Source organism: Dasypus novemcinctus, chromosome 8 (assembly GCF_030445035.2).
Source record: "Dasypus novemcinctus isolate mDasNov1 chromosome 8, mDasNov1.1.hap2, whole genome shotgun sequence".
NCBI classification, from domain to species: Eukaryota; Metazoa; Chordata; class Mammalia; order Cingulata; family Dasypodidae; genus Dasypus; species Dasypus novemcinctus.
Genome location: NC_080680.1, coordinates 123,506,655 through 123,525,082, shown reverse-complemented (window position 1 = coordinate 123,525,082; position 18,428 = coordinate 123,506,655). Strand labels below are relative to the sequence as shown.

Sequence of the window (18,428 nt, the reverse complement as noted above, 5' to 3'; positions counted from 1 at the left end):
GAGCTCATTTACTGATAGCTCCCGAGTCTCTGGGAGCTGCCCATTCATGGAGGACCTAAAAACCATCTTGCCCACCTGCCAGGGGGCTGGCGACAACAGGCAGGGGTAGAGCATGACGCTACGGAGCATGGGAAGAGCCCAGAGCCCTCTATGGGGAAGGAGGGACGGGCGATGCGGCGGTGATTAGGAGAGAGCAGGTGACAACCAGGTTAGAGCCACAATTCACTCTTGAAAATCCTGACACCTGCCGCGGAATCCCGCGGCGCCCTCGGCTGGCCCTCCTGGAAGCAGAGTGGGGACAGAGGCCCTGCTTCCTGGGGACACCCGTCAGGGAGGTGGCGAGGCTCAGCCCTCGCTGGGAGGCGGCTTCGGGCTCCAGGGCCCCCGGGTGTGAACGGGCCACTCAGCCCTGCCTGCAGGCCGCTGGCGGGGGTGGGGGGTAACGCCCAGGCCCCTCCAGGCAGGGGCTCCGGTGCCACCCCCGCATCCCATCTGGGGTTGGGCAAACCCAACCAGACCGCTAGGAGGGGGCCCCGGGGGCTGCGGGTGGGGCACCCCAGCTCCTGCGACCATCAGTCTATGGGGTAAGTTTCGAGGCCACTGGAGTCGAGTGGCCTGAGCTGGACCAAGGGCGGGTGCAGAGGGGACCGTGAGTGCAGGTGCCGGGCAAGCCAGAGGCCCCCTTGCAGAGAACTGTCACGTCCCGGGAGCACGGAGAGGATCGAGAGAAGCCTCCCTGCCGGCGGGCAGGGCTCACTCCGCTCTGGTATTAAACCTCTGCGGCCTTGCTACAAAAGTCTAGAGTCCCCTGTCGTGGAGAGAACGAATCGGGACCGTGTCTGCGCACGACTAGGAGCCGCGCCAGCCTGGTCTTGGCAGCGCCCACGCCAACAGCTGAGGAGGACAAGGGCTCAAACGCCCTGATCTTGGCCTTCGGCCTCCAGGGCTGGGGCGCCGTCCACTTCTGTCCTTTTTTTTTTTTTAAGATTTATTTTATTTCTCTCTCCCCTGCCCGAGTTGTCTGCTCTCTATGTCCATTTGCTGCATGTTCTTCTTTGTCTGCTTCTGTTGTTGTCAGCGGCACGGGAATCTGTGTTTCTTTTTGTTGCGTCATCTTGTTGTGTCAGCTCTCCGCGTGGATGGCACCATTCCTGGGCACGTTGCACTTTCTTTCGTGCTAGGTGGCTCTCATTGTGGGGCGCACTCCTTGCGTGTGGGGCTCCCCTACACGGGGGACACCCCTGCGTGGCAGGGCACTCCTTGCATGCATCAGCACTGTACTTGAGCCAGCTCCACACGGGTCAAGGAGGCCCGGGGTTTGAACCGCGGGCCTCCCATGTGGTCGACGGACGCCCTAACCACTGGGCCAAGTCCGCCTCCCTGCTTCTGTCCTTGGAAGCCACCCCATGTGTGCGTTTTGTCGCTGCAGCCCCAGGAAGCAAGGGCAACGATCGGGCTGCTGACGGGTCATCAGGCCAGATGCTGCTGTTAGCCTCCACGCCCCCCTCCTCTGCAGATAGGGAAACTGAGGCACAGAGGGGTTAAGTAACCTCCCGAGGTGACACAACTCCACGCAGTGGGCCCATGGAGTCCTTCGACCCAGCTGTCCACACTTGTGTTTCCTGCCACAGCGCGTGGCTGCAGTGGCCCTGGGCGGCGGGGCATTTTATCTGTGCGGGGTGGGCTGGCTAGTCCAGGAATAGATGGCGAGAGCTCGGGCTCCCAAATTGGTACCTACGGTAACTCTGTGTGTGACACAACTCCCCTGAAGACACCCAGTCTAGGGTGGGCTGGGGCCGACGGGTGCAGGGGCAGTTGGGGGCAGGTTTGCTGGTTGCTCTCTTGTGAGTCCTTGGCACAGGAAGTAGCCAGTGGGTGTTGGGAGCCCACATGGGGTCCCTGGGGCGAGCCTCGTTTTCTGGGACACACAGGAGACATTGCATTTGGACTGCTACAAAGCTTCTGGCAAGTTCTCTAGTAGGAGCCTTGCGCGACGATCAAGGAACTGGCAGAGTCATGACAATCTGGGCGACCGAGACGTGACTGGGAGAAAGACAGATCCAAAGGCCATTCTGGACTGGCGGGGACCCTCCCCTCCTCTTGTCTCGCTCCCATTCAAACGAATTAAGTCCAGGGCTCAATGACTGAATCATAGATATCTGCATACATAAATATTTACACACACACGCAACCACATGTAAGACACAATGGGGGCGGACTTGGCCCAGTGGGTAGGGCGTCTGCCTACTATGTGGGAGGTCCGCGGTTCAAACCCCGGGTCTCCTTGACCTGTGTGGAGCTGGTCCATGCGCAGTGCTGATGCACACAAGGAGTGTGCCCCGTAAGGAGAGCCACCCAGAGCGAAAGAAAGTGCAGCCTGCCCAGGAATGGTGCCGCACACACGGAGAGCTGCCACAACAAGATGACGCAATGAAAAGAAACACAGATTCCCGTGCTGCTGATGACAACAGAAGCGGACAAAGAAGACACAGCAAACAGACACAGAGAACAGACAACCGGGGTGGGGGGGTGGGGAAGGGGAGAGAAATAAATAAATAAATCTTAAAAAAAAAAAAGACACAATGGGGGTGGGAGCGGCTGGAGCTCAGTGGTTGAGAGCCTGCCTCCCATGTATGGGGTCCCAGCTTCCATCCCCAGTACCTCCTAAAGAAAAAAGACATCAATGATGGGATGGTGAGCTTTTTTAAGAATAAACCCAGGACCTCAAAAGCCACAGCAGGCAGGTGAGGGTCAAATCTAACAAGATGAAAGTAATCACATTTGGCCGTGCCTGTGTGTGTGTAAACACACAACAGCAGATCACAACTGAGGGGCCAGGTAACCATGGCTGAGACGTGAGCTGGGCCTCAGCCTGCAGGGCCGTGGCCAGCCTGCCTGGCTACGTGGCCCGGCCTCACTTGGGGTACTGCCTTTCCCCGGAATTCCAACCAAACTGAGTTGATGCTATGTCTTCTTTTTTCAGGTTAGCATCTGTTGAGGGTGGGAGGAGCTATTTGAGTCTTAGCGGAGATACTTTTTTAAAAAATCTCCCCCCCCTTGTGGCTTTTTGTGCACTGTCTGCTCTGTGTCCATTTGCTGGATGTTTTTCTGTATCTGTATTTTATCTATATTTTATTTCTCCTTCTCCCTTGCGGCTTGCTTGCTGTCTGTTCTCTGTGTCCATTCACTGCAGGCTCTTCTGTGTTCTTGCTTTTCTCCCTTCTTTCTGTTGCGTCGTCTTGCTGAGTCGGCTCTCCACAGCGTGTGGGTGAGCCCGCCTTCACAAGGAGGCCCCGGGATGCGAACCCGGGGCCTCCCATATGGTAGATGGGAGCTCATCCGATTGAGCCACAGCTGCTTCCCAAGGAGTTACTTGTTTAAGAAACGTTGTCTAGAAGCTTCAGGCTTGCAGGAGACCCTGGGCCGGGCCGGGCTCCTGCGCACCAGCAGGAAAAGCCGACAGCTCGTGAAGCTGCATTGCGCCGCCGGCGGTTTCTCCTCGCCTCCTCGGTGAGCTCAATTAGAAGGTGACAGTCATCAGAGGTAAGAGTCTCAACCTGAGGCTGCTGGGCTCTCTGGACTGGTGCGACACTGTGACGTCCAGGGCTGCAGCTGTTTGCAGGGCGCAGGCCGAGGATGCAGGATGATCTCATATTTGGAGGGACTCCCAGGGTCCCCCGTGGCAGCTGTGGTCCCTGGCCCTTGGGCCCACCCCAGGGATGCCGAGCGGCCACAGGTCACCGCTCAGCAGGGGCAGGGCCTCCCCTCCCACGCCCAGGAGCCTCTTTCCACTGCTCTCTGGCCAAAAGCTCTTGGAAGCCTCCCCGCCTTGCCCAAACCCGACGTACACACCACGAGCAGCCTCCTGGGAGAAAGACCACACGCATTGCCATTTCATAGTGGGGCAAAACCAGATTCTCTTAATTTAGCCTCCGCCGTTGGCATCCCAAGCAAAACATGGCATCTTTTTAAGACAATTCAGGAGAGACGTTTACCAGGAGGGGCAGCCCGGGGTTCCTGCCTGCTCGGCTCAGGTCCCAGATACCCAAAGGCTTTGTCCACTTTGAGATCTGGGACATCACCCTTGTTTTAAGAGCCTGGAAATTGGGAAGAATTTTTAAAAAAGGATCACACAAAGGAAATCGAGACACTGGTTTTTCACCCGGGTGCTTAGCAAACGTCCGCAAGCCTGTTCGGAAGGGTTCACGCCTCTGTCGTGGAGTTTAGTGCGTCTTGGGAAGGCAATCCTAAGCAGCACAAATGTAATACTGCACAAAGAAATGAATACAGACATATCTCATTTTATTGAGCTTTGCATCTCTTGTGTTGATTTTTTAAAGATTTATTTGTTTTATTCCCCCCTTGCAGCTTGTTCCTTTTCTTTTTGCTGTCTCTTCTTTGCGTCCATTCGCTGTGTGTTTTTTCTGTATCTGCTTGTCTCCCTTTTGTCGCGTCATCTTGCTGCGCCAGCTCTCCGTGGCACCCGGGCCAGCTCTGCCTTCACAAGGAGGCCCCGGGACGCGAACCCAGGGCCTCCCGTAGGGTAGACGGGAGCCCAGCTGATGGCGCCACGGCCGCTTCCCAGCAGAGGCCTCTTTTGAAGCCCGGGGCCTGGCTTGAGTGCTGCGGATGGCGCGGGCGCCTGGCCTTCCATCCTCCCCCCCGGCCCGGGGCCCAGCACAAGGGCCGACGGGACGCACACCTCGCCATAGGCCGCGCTGCGCTGCGCTCTGACGCGTGGGGCGGTGGAGGGCGTCTCCGCGGGCTTCACTCCCCTAGGCCAGGTGGAGCTCTCCTTCCGGGGGCCTGGGGCGGGCCTGGCATTCTGCCCAGCGGTCACTCCTCTCCCAGTCTGCCTCCCAGACGGGGAGCCCTCGAGGGCCAAGCCCAGGGGCCGTTCCTCTCTGTACTTCCGGAGCCTGGAACAGGGTCTGGACTGGACCCGCAGACGAGTGAATGCAGGCAGGAGCGCGTTCACCGGGCCGGTTCAACAACGGGCGCGCGAGGGTGTGCAGCAGCGCTCGAGGTGGCTGAGAACCCTCAGCTCGTTTTAAGAAGGTGGGCCCCCCGCCCGGACCACAGAGCCACCGAACCAGAAGCGCTGGGGTGCGCCCGGGAAGCTGAGTTTTCCCGCAGCTCCCGGGAGCTTGCCATGCACAGGGAAGCTTGGGAACGGCTGCCCTGGGTGGCCCTGCCCGCTGGGTCCCAAGCCCTGGTCACCTGCGGCAAAGGGGATTCTCTGAGTCAGAGGGGGTCACCTGCGGCAAAGGGGATTCTCTGAGTCAGAGTCCGAGTGCAGGTGGGGACCCCGAATCCCACTTCAGGGCGCTCCCTGAGAAGGGGACCCAGCAGGGGACCCCTGGGAAGATGAAACCGAGCTTGGCCCCACCCTGGGGAGCCTGCGGGAGATTCTGCCTTCAGCCTGGCAGGCGGGAGGCAGAGGCCCAGCTCCCAGCAGAGAGCGTGGGTACTGAATCAATGGCAATTGAGTCACAGATATAATTAATTTAACGTGTTTAACCGATTTTCCGTAGAGTAAACAAGCTGAATGAGGGCGGCCCAGCGTGCCGGCCTGAGGGTGGAGAAGGGACACTGTGCGTGCTGCGTGATGAGAGCCCTGCAGCACACGGCCGCGGCTCCATCCATCTCCACCTCACCTTGCTCCTTTCCCTTCTAAGTCTTTATTCACGGCTGAACTTGGCCTTCTGCGGTCTCCTTAGACCACAAGACACTTTTTTATTTTGTCAGCAGCCGTCATTTTTCTCTGACCAGAAGACAGTTTTAATGAAACCTGCCCACGATCCAGTGGCCAGCTCACATTAAAGGGCGACAAAGGCGAGGGCGAGGGAGGGAGTCCGGAGCCCAGGGCGGTTCTGCTCTTGCAATCCCCTATTAGAGGGGCCTTTGTCGGTGGTGAGGGCGGGGCGAGCCAGGGAAAGCCAGGCTTGACCTGTGTCCCCAAAATGACAGGACCAGGTTGTAAGCCCGGGACCCGCGAATGCACCCGCCTTTGGAAACAGGACCTGTGAAGATGCTTTGGGCTAAGAGGAGCACACACAGGAAGAGGGCGGGTCCTAGTCCAGTAGGACAGGTGTCCTTATGCGTAGAGGGAACTGGGGGGCGGGACATGCGAAGGAGCGAGACTGAGTGAAGCCGCCACGAGCCAAGAACGCCCTGGAAGCGGGGGGGGGGGGGGGGGGGGGGGAGGGCGTGGCGAGGCGTCTGTCCTTTCAGAGGAGGCGAGGCCCCGCCCACACCTGGCGGTCAGACTTCCAGCCCCCAGGACTATGGGACAACGACCCCGGCAGGCCGCCCGGCCGGTGGCGCTGTGCCAACGGGGACGGCTCTCGTCCCGGCCAGGCCGCACCACCTCTCCCGCGATTTGAACTCGCCACCTTCCCGCGCGGGGCCTCGGACGCGCAGGCGGGACGCGGAGGGGTGAAGGTGGGGAGCTGTGAGGTCCGCTTTCTGCCCTGACAGCCGCTGGAGCGTGAGGCGCCCGCGGGAGCAGGTGTAGATACCTGTCGAGGAATTTCCCACCAAGAGCAACTCGCCTTCGAGCCGGGGCGAGCGTGTCGGGCCAGTCCCCAACGGCCCATCGAGGAAGGACCGCGCGCCATTCGGCTCGGGGGGGCGGCGCTTAACTTTGGTCACGGTGGGCTCCATCCCGGCCGCCGGTGGGACGCGAGCGGGCGGGCTTGGAGACGCGCCCACCTTCCCGGGGTCTGTGGCGTCTCCCATCCGTTCCCGCTCCGGAGGCTCTTTTGGGTTGAATCAGCGCTCCCCCCAAAGAAACTCTCGAGGTCGAATCCCCTCTGAAAGCCGCCTTATTTGGACATGGGGTCCCTCCAGATGAGCTGGGCAAGTTAGCATGAGGGCGCCCTGGAGTGGGGGGCCTCACCCGTGACCCTACGGGGGTCGGGGGGAGACAGACAGACAGACACCAGGAGAAGGCCAGTGACGACGGAGCGGACGGCAAAGCCCAAGGCCGCTGGCAGACCCCCGGGAGGGGAGCGAGGCGAGGGGGGCGCTCCCCCCCCACTTTGAGCCCTGGGGCCCCAGGTGCGAGACCGTGTACTTGCGTGGTTTCAAGTCGCCCTTTTCGTGGCACTTTGTTATCCCAGCTCTAGGAAAGTGAGATTCTCTGAAGTCACGCTATGAAACGAAACAATTCGAGGCAAAAGACGCCCTGGAGAAGCGCACCCCTGTTTGAAAGAGCTCGGCCACAGCTATCCACGGGGCCCCGGGAAAACCCCGCCCTTCCCTGGGTCTCAGCCCTGAATGTGTGCAAGGAGGGGAAAGGACTCGGGTGTTTGGGGACCCTGCTCTGCAGAGCCTTTTGGGGGAGGGGTCCCCAGGGCTGCTGGGTGGGTGGTAGCGGGCCGTGCAGAGGTGAGGCTGTGCGGGCCCCCACCCAGGCCAGTCGGGACCTTCTTTCATCTGTGCTGTTATTACAGGGTATTCTGAGAATTAAAAAAAATTTTTTAAACCACTGGTCTGAGGAAAGCTGTTGAAGTTTCCATTCTGACTTTAGGCTCTAAAAATGGACTTGCAGATAGCTGCACAGAGCCCCTAGCCTTCATGCCAGCTGGCTCTCCTCAGCGACTCTGGAGGTCTGCGGGCACCCCTCGTTATTCCTGGAGGCCTGCCTGTGAACTCGCCCACTCCCTAAATTCACTTGAGGCCCCATCAGCAGCCCGTGCAGGGCTTTCACGGCCAGTCACGGACACGCCGAGAACAGTGACGACCTGAGCCACACTTTCCCAGCCGAGGTGGAGCAGGGCGGCGCTCCGCCTTCTCATCAGCTCCTGCTGTGCACAGGTGTGCTGGTCGCCGTGTGTCCAGGGTCGTGCTTCTCGCGCTTTTGCGCTTGTGGGTGGTGATGCCGCGGATCCGCACGGCCCCACGTGTAGCGCTGAAGTGCGGTCCAGCGTTCCTAAGCGGGCCTTACGGAGGAAACGCACGCTTCAGGAGGACTCGCCGCAGCCGAGTCAGCTGTGGGCCCTGAGTCCGTGTTAACAGATCAACCCTGTATGTCAAATAAGGCGTCTTTAAACGGAAACACATACGAAACAGGCGACACTGATCGGCTGACGAAAGCGGGGCTGGGGGCTCAGAGGCACCTGACCCTGCATTTCCCCAGAGCCCTGGTTCAGGGTGGGCTGAGACCGCGTTCCTGAGACTTGATAGAACTAAACTGCGATGTGCCACTAGACTAATCCTTATTAGCAAAGCGCAGGCGTTCCGCACTCCAAGGCAGTGGCTCCCACACCCTCGTGAGTACGAGGGTCTCCTGGAGCGCTTGTTAAACCACATGCCCCCCCATTCGCCATCAATAAGCCTGGGGCGGGGCGGGGCTGGGGAAGTCGCACTCCTGACGAGCTTCCAGGCGCTGCTGCTGCTCTGGGGACCACACTTTGAGAACCGCTGGCCCCTGGAGAGCGTCAAGGCCGTCAAGCTTGTCCCTCCTGTTTGGCCTCCACTTACCTTTCCAGCCTCATCTTCCACCTTCCCAAGTTTCCAGACAAACCGCTGGCTCCCCCAGCCCTCCCCACCACCAGGCACGCACCTCTGCCAACGTGCCCTGCTCCCCAGGCTCCTGGCCAGGCTGCTCGCCCCCTCTCTGCACGTCTAACTCCCACCCGCCACTCCAGGTGCAGCTCAAATGCCACCTCTTCCAGGGAGGCTGCCTTGACTGTCTCACCCAAGGTCACAGAAATCCCTCGGGGCCTTCTGCTGCCCGCTGCTCCTTTGTGCCCCGGGCTCACCCCAGCCTCTGGACCTCTAGTCCAGGGCAGTGAGCCCCACTTTCTCCCGTTGGAGTCCACACAGGCTGTAGCCCGGCGAACCCACAAGGCACGGCTCAGCGCACGCCCGGACACATGGGAACAAGTAAGAGACGCGCCGGAGCCCCCAGCAGGCCGAGTCTAAATGACGCTTTGGCCCACGTAACCGCTACTTTAGACACATTTCTCCAAATTTCTGAGGGCAGAGCTGGTGACAGAAGGTCATCACGAGAAACAGAAACATCAACTCCTGCTCGAATCCACCACCCAAAGGCGGTGTGACGCGGAGGTCAAGGGCACGATCCGGGTTCAAATCCCAGCTCGGCCTCCAGTCGGTTGTCGGACTTCAACGCTCCGAGCCCCAGCTCCTCACTTCCCGTGGAGGTGGTGACAGCCCCCACTTCTCACGGAGGGCCCAAGGAGGCAGAGAGCATCCCCAACAGTCACATAGCTGCATTTATGGAGCGCCGGCTGTGTGCCTCACATTGGGCCCAGATTAGTGAGTCTAATCCACACACAGCGTGCCTAAGCCCCGCATCCAGCACATTATAAGCACTCGGGAAATATCCGCTATTATGATTTGCTAATTCCCCCACCTTCCCTGCAAGGTGGATCGCATCATCCCCGTGTCCCAGATGAGAAAGAGGAGGCCGGGGCGGTCGCCACGCCACAACATCAGCCACCCTTAAGTCGTAACGGCTAATCTCTGCGCCACTCTGCCAGGCATTCCCAGTTTTGTCCAGATTCGGGCCTGTCTGCGGCCCCACAGCTCCTGCCGCCCCTGCCTTGCCCCCCTGGTGAATCCCCGCGCTGCGCCCTTCTAGCCCAGGAGTGGCCAGGCAGCGTGTCCCCGGCGCGCCAAGGGCGTGCCCGCCACGCCCTCGCCGCCACACGCCGCGCCCACCAGAACCAGGGGATTCCGGGGCCCAGGCCGCCCGTGGCGGGGCGTGTCCCCCAGGTGTCCCCTCCCCCGGCCAGGAGGCGTCCCAGGGACCCCAAGGATAACGGAGCCAGGAGGCGGGACTGACCGTGACCCCGAAGAAGTTGGTCTCGTTCATGGCGTTGAGGATGGTCCTGCCCAGCGCGTGGTCCGAGTAGTTGAAGTCCTGCACGCGCTGGTGGCGGCTGCCGGCGTGCAGCGTCTCCAGGGCCCGGTGCAGCGTCCTGGCGATCACCCAGATGCCGTCGTAGGCGTAGCCGTGGAACTTGCTGGGGCCCACGCCCGACCGCTTGCTGTTGTACTCCCTCTCGTACTGCTGCGGGGTCTGCAAGAGGCAGGGGCGGGGGGCGCCGGGTTACGGCCTGTGGGGACGGGGGGCGCGGGGCGGAGGGGGCCACGCCGTCGGGCCCGCGGGGCGGGGACCGCGCTCGGCCACACGTCACGCTCCCTGTCCCCATTTTACGGAGCAGAAGGCAAGCCTCGAGGGGTGGACGGGCCTGGGGCCCCACGGCTGGCGAGCGGCCGGCCTGGACGTGCTCCCCGCCGTCCCGCAAGGCGGGGGACGAGAGCGCCTCGCCAGGTGCCAGCTGCATGGCCCGGAGCCACAGGGCAGGCCGCACGCCCCGCGTCTAAACGCCCGGCTCCTAGGTAAAGCCAGCGCGCTGTTGCGTCAAGTATTTTCTACCCTCCGCCACGAGCCAGGCTTGACTTCAGAACCCTCGGGCTCCCCGGGGCTTTGGGGGCCTCAGCAGCACAGGGGGGCTGGCCCCGCTCGCCACGCCCCCCACCCCGTCTTCTTCCCACTGGGTCTGTCCCGCGGCCCAGCGCCACCCACCCCCTCCTCCCCGGCATCGCAGCCCCTCGGCCTCCCCAGAGGCGCAGCCTACCCCCCACCCCCCAGGAACTGGCTCCCCGGATTGTTCCAGAAGGGGGGCTAGCAGTCAGGGTGCGGCCTAGAAGTGGGGGTGCGCAGGCCGCAGAGGGCACCTCGTGGAGTCCGAGTGGGGCCCTCGACAGGTGTGGGGTCTGGCAGGCCGCTGCCCACAGGAAGGGGGGTCCCGAGCCCACCGCCCGTGCCCCCCGCCCGTCCCCTCCTTACAGCACAGCCGTGTGTGCGAGGAGCTTCGCCTCAAAGAAAACGACCCGTCTACACAACGAGCGGGATTCCAGGAAGCACGCGGCTGGCGATAAGAACGCCCTGGTGGCGGCACAAAGCAATGAACGGCCCTTCCTTCCAGCCCTTGGAGCTTAGACAGTCAAAGGGAAACTCATCCCGCCGGCTGCTTGTTCTCAGAGCACCTGGGGACTCCTTCCAGGAACGTCCACAGAGCCCACGGCTTAGTTTTTGGAAAAACCCTCCTTGGGGACCAATCACACAGAGAAATCATTGACTCACTGTCATTTTATACCGAGAGAGGGTCGCACACGCCTCCTCCACCGTTTCCAGCCTGAGGCACAGAGAGGTTAAGGGAGTTCACTGAGATCACACAGCGTGAGAGTGTATATGTGTGTGAGTGAATATGTACATGAGTGTGTGTGTGTCTAAGTATGTGTATAAGTGAGAGTGTATGAGTGTGGAGTATGTGTGTGCGTAAGTGTAAGTGTTGTGAGATTATGTATGTGAGAGGATATGGGTGTGCGTGAATGTGTGTGTATAAATGAGCGTGAGAGTATGTGAGTTTATGTAGGTGTGTGTGAAAGTGTGTGTGAGTGTGATGAGTGTATGTGAGTGTGTCACCAGCCCCATCACCCAGCCCGCTTTGGAGTCCGAGGGCTCAGCTGGCGTCTGAACCGCACGCTGGGGCCAGGTCTCCCGCCGAGGTGGGTGCAGCGAGGCCATCCGAGGCCGGGCGGTCCTGGGGTGGGCGCCCGCGGGCCGAGAGGCCCTTGGGTCCAGGCGTCAGCAGGGTGGGGTCCCTCCGCACGGGTCGGGTGTGCCAGGTCCCTGGGCCAACGTGGCTGGAGTCCCGCACACGTTCCGCGCCCGTTTGTTCCAGTCTTCTCCCAGCTCACGTTTCCCCAGAGGCGCCGCCTGCCCGGCCGCCGCCGGTCCCCCCGTGGTTTAAACACGCAGCGGGTCCTCGGGACGTCCACACCCGCGGGGCCGCCACGCAAGGCACGCCCGGGTCCCGCCCAGGTCCCGCGGGTGCCAGCCCCTTGTCGGCGCGGCGGGGAGGCCTGGTGTCCTCAGAGGGAGGGGAATTTGGCACCACCAGGAGCCGACAGAGGGAGAGGAGGGGCACGCGAGCCCAGAACCCCGGGGCCCTCGGGCGCCCCAGCCTGCAGCAGGGGCGGGGCCGAGCAGCACCCCGCTTCAGACGTGCCGCCTCCTCCCCCGAGGTCGGAGAGCTCCCGGGCTCAGACCCTGTGGTGCTCTGTGCCCGCAGCTCCAGGGACAGACCCGGGAGCGGGAGGGACGCCCGCAGGAGCCCTCGCCCTTCAGCCTTCCCGCGCTCCGTGGGCCTGTCCAGGGCGTCGGCAGCAGAAATGGCTTCCTCGGCTGGAAGGCAGCTCCCCTGGCTCTTGGCGTATCACTGGATTCAAATTTCCACGTGCCACTTCCCTGACCCTGTCCCCTCTAGAAACCCCCCGCCCCGGGCGTGCTCCGCGCGGGTTTCAATCCTCTTGACTGCACGGAGCAGGCGCCGCCGTTTTCCTGGCTGGGATTAACATGAGGTCTTCGGCGCCGCTGTTCCACTCCTCCCTTCCCCTAGAAGTCAGCTCCGCGAGGCCCCAGAACTCAGACGAATAGCTGCCAAGGCCTTTCTGGGCCTCTGCGTTCCCATCTGCACGTGAGGCTGGCCCCGGTGGTCTACAAGACCCCTCGTCAGGAGGAGCCCGAGTCGGGAGAGGTCTGGAAGGGGCAGGCGGTGCTCTGGCTGCGCTGGTGATCTGCCAACTCTGTGCCCTGGGGCAGGACCCCAGCTTCTCTGGGTCTCCGTGTCCTTCCCTTGCTGGGTGGCCGGGAGGGGTCAGTGAGAAGAGGTGTGCCAAGTGCCCGGCCCAGCGTCCAGGACCTGGCCGGGGCTGCCCGGGTGCCAGCCCTTGTTATGGACAGACAACGTCCGCGAGGGGAGCAGCGGTGGTTCCACCCCCGCCCGCACAGCTGCCAGCCCGGGTGCCCTGGAGATCCCACGCCTCTGCTGGCACGGCCAGCGGTCCCCCAGCCATGGACGCCCTGCCTGTACTCCCCTAATCCCCGATTATTGGGCATTAGGTTGTTTCTAGTTTTTTCCAATTAATAAGACTGTCAGAAGCAGCCTTGTAGCTCAACTTTTTGAATCCACAACCGAGAGTTATTTTTTTCAGACTAAATGCCCGGAAGTATAAAAACTGAAACACTATTTTCACAGATAGAGGACCAAATTGCTCTTCCCAAATATAAAGTGATAGCCCACCAGGCACCTTTCCCTATAGCCTTGACAACAACAGGCATTTAAAATTTGTAAATCACTGCCAGCTTATTAGGTTAGAAAGTGTATCGTCCTTCAATTTTATTTTGCATTTCTCTGATTAAGGATTCGGGTGAGCTCCTTTCAAATATCGAGCGGCAATTTCTATTTCTTAGGTGAGTTCCCTCTTTGTACCGCAGTGCTCTGGTGACATTTCCATTTTTAAAAGTTGTCTTCTAATGCATCCTTGTCATTTTCTCATCCTTTAGTGTTTGGCCATACTGTCTTTGAATTCATTCATTCGTTCTTCATTTTCTTTGATTTTTAAATGAGATATGGATGTATTTCTGGTTGTTCATTAAACTACCGGTTCTTTGAAAAGTTTTAAACAGGGATTCAAACATGTATTTCTCTAAGTAATTGCTTTAAGGATAAAAGGAGGGAGGCCTCTTTGACTTCTCTCGCCCTCTTGGATTCTGCTCCTTTGCACTCCCCCCCGGGGCTTTTGAGGCCTGTTTGCTCACACCCATGACTGCATGGAGAAGACATTCTCGGCCTCCTCCCCACCCAGGCCCGCCACTGGGGCGCCCGTCGAGGCTCCAGGGTGCTTTAAAGGGGGAAGGTCCAGCGTTGAGGCAAATGCTCCCCCGGGGATCTCGCCAGGACAGAACTGACGGGGAGTTCTGAACTTCCTTGATGACCACTTTTGTTTTGTATGTTTTGGGGCGACACTGGGGACTAAGATCATGCTGCTGACCTGACTTGACCTTGGGCCAAGGAAGACCTTCTATATATGTTTACATGCGCCCCGTGTGGTTTTCTCTCTCATAAAACTGTTCCTCTTCCCAGGGCGGGGAGAGCAGCAGCCTGGGAATACTGCTGCCTCCCTCGCTCCGTGGGAGCCAGGGGCAGCCACGCCCGGCAAGGCGACCCCATTGCCTCCCTGTCTTCGTGAGCCCGCGAGAAGGTGTCATTGTGGCTCTGTCACACTGTCACTGTCGCTGTGCCCAGGCCACTCCTCACTGTGCCCAGGTGAGGTCAGCATCCATCTCCCGTGGGCAAAACACTGACAGCAGGAAGAAACTGTCTCCCAATTATCTGAGAAAAAGTAACAGTCGTCCCTAAAGCAGACCTACAATTACTCCAGGTGGAAGAATTTCTTTCATGGGAACGCTGACATGGAAAGCTGATTAAAATTACTCATCCTCGGAGGTCAAGTTTATCATGAGATGCTAAGTTCCTGTGAGAAGAGCTTTATATAGACAGTCCCCAATGACTGACAGGTTGTGCTCCAGCATATTTTTGAAGGGCAGTTGTTGGAACTTGGAATACATTTTCCCACAGAGACCAAGTTATAAATAATGGTCAGGTTCCCAGGCTAGCCCACACAAGCGCACTCACCCACAATATGACTAAACTTTCTGTCATTCCAACAGAACCGAGCTAAATCCTGCTTTCGTGGACTGAAGAGAGGAAGAGGAGAAGGATCCATCCCCTTCCAAGTCTCTGACCGCCCACAACAGAGACAAAACTGGGAGTTCCTCTCTAACGTGGCTCGTGGGATGCTGGAGTCACAGTCTCATCTGGAAGGCATCAGGGGCTCTTTAGCCCACTGGTTCCTATCCGCTAATCCGATCATCTGTGTCAGAATCACCTGGGAGCTTGTTAAAGATACAGATGCCAGGGCCCTAGCTCCAGAAATTTTGTTTTAGTCTGTGCATTCACTTAGGCATCTGTATTTTAAGAAAATCTTCTCAGATAATTTCAAGCAGTCCCAGCTGGTAACACCTGGCTAAGCCCTCCGATAATCTGATTGTTGGATTTTCTCCTTAGCAGATGCCAGACATTTGTCAAGTCTCTTCTTGGCCTTCTCCACTGTTGGGGAGTACACGACCTCTCAAGGCAGAGCCTTCCATTTATGGAATGCCCTGAGACTTATTCCTGATAGGAAGTTTGCATCTGCTTCCCTATAACTTGTATGCAGCTGGCCACGTCTTCCTGCAAAGCCACGCTGAACATTTTCGCTCCCTCTTCTCTGTAACAGCCCTTCCGAGAGCTCAATGCAGGGACGTGTCTCCTCTCCGCCCTTGGGGTGCTCTCCCCATCTCTTACGCTCAGTAGTCTCAGCTCAGACTTCCACTCTGATTATGGAGAAGTATCTTGAATCAAACCAATGCGCCCGTGAAGAACAATTAGAAAGCAGAATGATATATAAAAATAGCTGTCTAAAGGCATCAGGGAGCAGTCACGGCAGCCAGGACTCAAGGACACAAGATCCTGGAGAGGAAAGAAACGCTCTGTGGTGGGCCCAACATTCTCTGCTGGCTCCCCCTCGAGGCATCTGATGATGTGTAAGAGGTGCAAGGCAAAAAGAAGAAAGAGCAGTGGCTCACAGCGTCCAGCAGTCCCTCAAGGGTGGGGAGACAGCAGCTGGGGGGACTATCAAGAGAGCAAGACCTGCGGAGCAAGATCCCAGAGGAAAGGAAACCACAGAAAAAGGGAGCCTGGTGGTCAGACTGGAGTCCTGGGTCAGTAGCACCCCAGGATTTCAGTGGAGAGCACCGAAGGGCCGAATCCTAGGAATAAGGGCAGAGCAAAATAGACCTGGCCTCAAAAAGCCAGAACCAAGCCTGGAACCATCTCAACTCTCGAGTGGATTAACTCCTTGCTTGAACAGAAATAAAGCTTCCCTGGAGAGAGAGCACACCATCTGGAACCTCTACAGTGTTTCATATACAAATACATGTAATTGAAATTTACCAGGTATATCAGGAGACAGGAACCCCCTACCCCCCACCCCCCAAAAAAACCACAAAAACAACAACCCACAAATCAACAAAAAACCAGAAAGGAAGAAAAAAGAAAAAACAAGCAATAGATGCAGACCCATAGATTATCCAAATCTTGGCGTTAGTAGACATAAAACTTTAAGTAGCAATGCTTATATGCTCAAGAAAATAAATCAAAAGATGCAGAATACCACCAGAGAAGAAGTGGGGGAAAGAATAAAATGGAAATTGAGGAAAAAAAAACCCATACAACTAAAATTAAGAACTCAGCAGATGGATGAAGCAGCATCTTAGATAGAAGGAAGACAGGTGAGTGAAATGGAAGACAGATTAGTAGTATATATTAAGATCAAAGCAAAGAGAGGGAGAAATGAAAGGAAATAAGAAATGAGTATGAGACATATATGAAAGATGCTGAAAAGTAATAATATCGGTGTATTTCCAGGTGTCCTAAAAGGAGAGGGAAGAGAGAATGAGCAGAAGCAACATTGAACGCGATACTATCCTAGAAGTTTACCCAAACAAACATCAATCCACAGATTCATGAAATTCTGTGAAGCTCTGTGAACTCGAATCAGGATAGAAACAAAGAAAACCTCACTTTAGCACAGTATGGTAAAATTTCTGAAGACCAAAGTAAAGAGAAAATTGTAAAACCAGTCAGAGGCAAAAAGATACATTACTTTCAAAAGAACAGCAATAAATTAGCAGCTGACTTAATAGAAACAGTGGAAACTAGAAGATAATGAAATGACATCTTTAAAGTGTTGAAAGAAAGTAAAAGACAACCTAAAATTCTATTCCCAGTTGATAAATCCCTCAAAATTGAAGATGAAATAAAGAAAATTTCAGACAAAAAGCAGAAAATTTGTCTCCAGAAGCTCCACACTAAAAGAAAAACCAAGAAGAAAGATCATAAATAGAAGCACAGAAATGCAGCAAGGAATGACGGGCAATGGCAAGTGTAAATATGTGAATAGATCCAAATGAAAAATGACATCAGGGCCAAGAATATCCAAGAAAATCTTAAAGAAGGACAAAGATGAAGAACTTATATTCTTGGGTGTCAGGTCTTATTACAAAGCTTCGGTAATTAAGGCAGAGTGGAATAGGCAAAAAACGAATGGTAAAGAATCTAAAGTCCTGAAACAGACTGTTTTAGTTTGCCAAAGGGCTGCTGATGCAAAGCACCAGAAATGGGCAGGCTTTTATAAAGGGGGTTTATCTGGGGTAAAAGCTTACAGTTCCAAGGTCATGAAATATCCAAGCCAGGCACCATCAGAGATGCTTTCTCACCCAAGCCAGTTGCATGTGGTGAACACGGCCACCAGTCTTGGCCAAGGTTTCTAACTTCTGCTCCAGAATCCACGACTCTCGGAGCCTGGCTCCCGGAACTCAGCTGTCAGCTCCCAGGCACGGGGCTTGTCTCTTCTGAGCTGATTCATGGGTCCAGACTCCTGGGGGCTTCGTGCGATCCTCTAGTCCTTTCTCACAGGGCAGGATCAAATACGGCAGCTTCCTTTCTCTGTGTGTGCTTGTCTGTCTTTCTGTGTGCATCTGTTTACATCAGACCCAGCAAGAGGGCAGAGATCCAACCTGAGTCACGCCTCACTGACACGGTCTAATCAAAAGCCCTAAATCGATCTTATCAAGTAATCTAATCAAAGGGGCCTCAATGGAATTTAATGCAATCAAATGGTATAACACCCACAGGAATAGATTAGCTTAAAAACATGATCTTTGTCTCTAGGGGATTCGTAAAATAATCTAAAACGGCCACATAGACCCAAACTATAGTGATCTGGATTTATGGCAAAGGTGACAAGGTAGCACAGGAGGAAAGGATGGAAGATGGATTTTTCAATAAATGGTCTTGAATCAACTGGTTCTTTACATGGGAAAAAAAAAATGAATCTTGATACTATCCCAGACCACACACAAAAACAATTCCATGCAGATTCTATATACAAATATGAAAGTAAACAAAACTTCTAAAGACAAGATAGGAAAATACCCTCATAACTTAAGGTTGGGCAAAGATTTCTCAAACATGATTCATATATTCATTCTAAAGAAAAAGACTGACAAATTGGACTACACTGAGATTAAGAATTTCTGTTCATCAAAACACACCAACAGAGTAAAAAGGCAAGCCACAGAATGGGAGACAATGTAAGTAATACATATAACTGGCAAAGGATTCATATCCAGATTATAAAAAAGAATTTCTACAAATCAATAAGAAAAAGATAAAGAATCCAATAGGAAAACGGGCAAAAGATTTGAATAGGTAATTTGCAAAAAAGATATCAAAAAGGCCAATAAATATGTGAAAAGATGCTCAACTTGGTTAGCCATCAGGGAAATGCAAATTAAAATTAAAATGAGATTGCCACCACACACCCACCAGTCTGGCTAAAATTAAAAGCTGACAATACCAAATGTTGGTGAGGGTGAGAACCCACTGGAACTCTCCATCACTGCTGGTGGGTGTGTAAACAGGTGGAACCACTTTAGAAAC

The 18,428-nt window shown here is 56.3% G+C and overlaps 1 protein-coding gene across 1 annotated transcript in view; it reads right to left on the bottom strand.

Annotated features, from left to right (window-relative positions):
* The window catches only part of GABBR2 (gamma-aminobutyric acid type B receptor subunit 2), a 367,202-nt gene that overhangs the window by 126,751 nt on the left and 222,023 nt on the right, over window positions 1–18,428 (bottom strand). Inside the window, exon 7 of the mRNA XM_058302623.1 lies at window positions 9,815–10,051. Coding sequence (XP_058158606.1) covers window positions 9,815–10,051 — 237 coding nt within the window. The remainder of the gene's footprint in view (window positions 1–9,814; window positions 10,052–18,428) is intronic.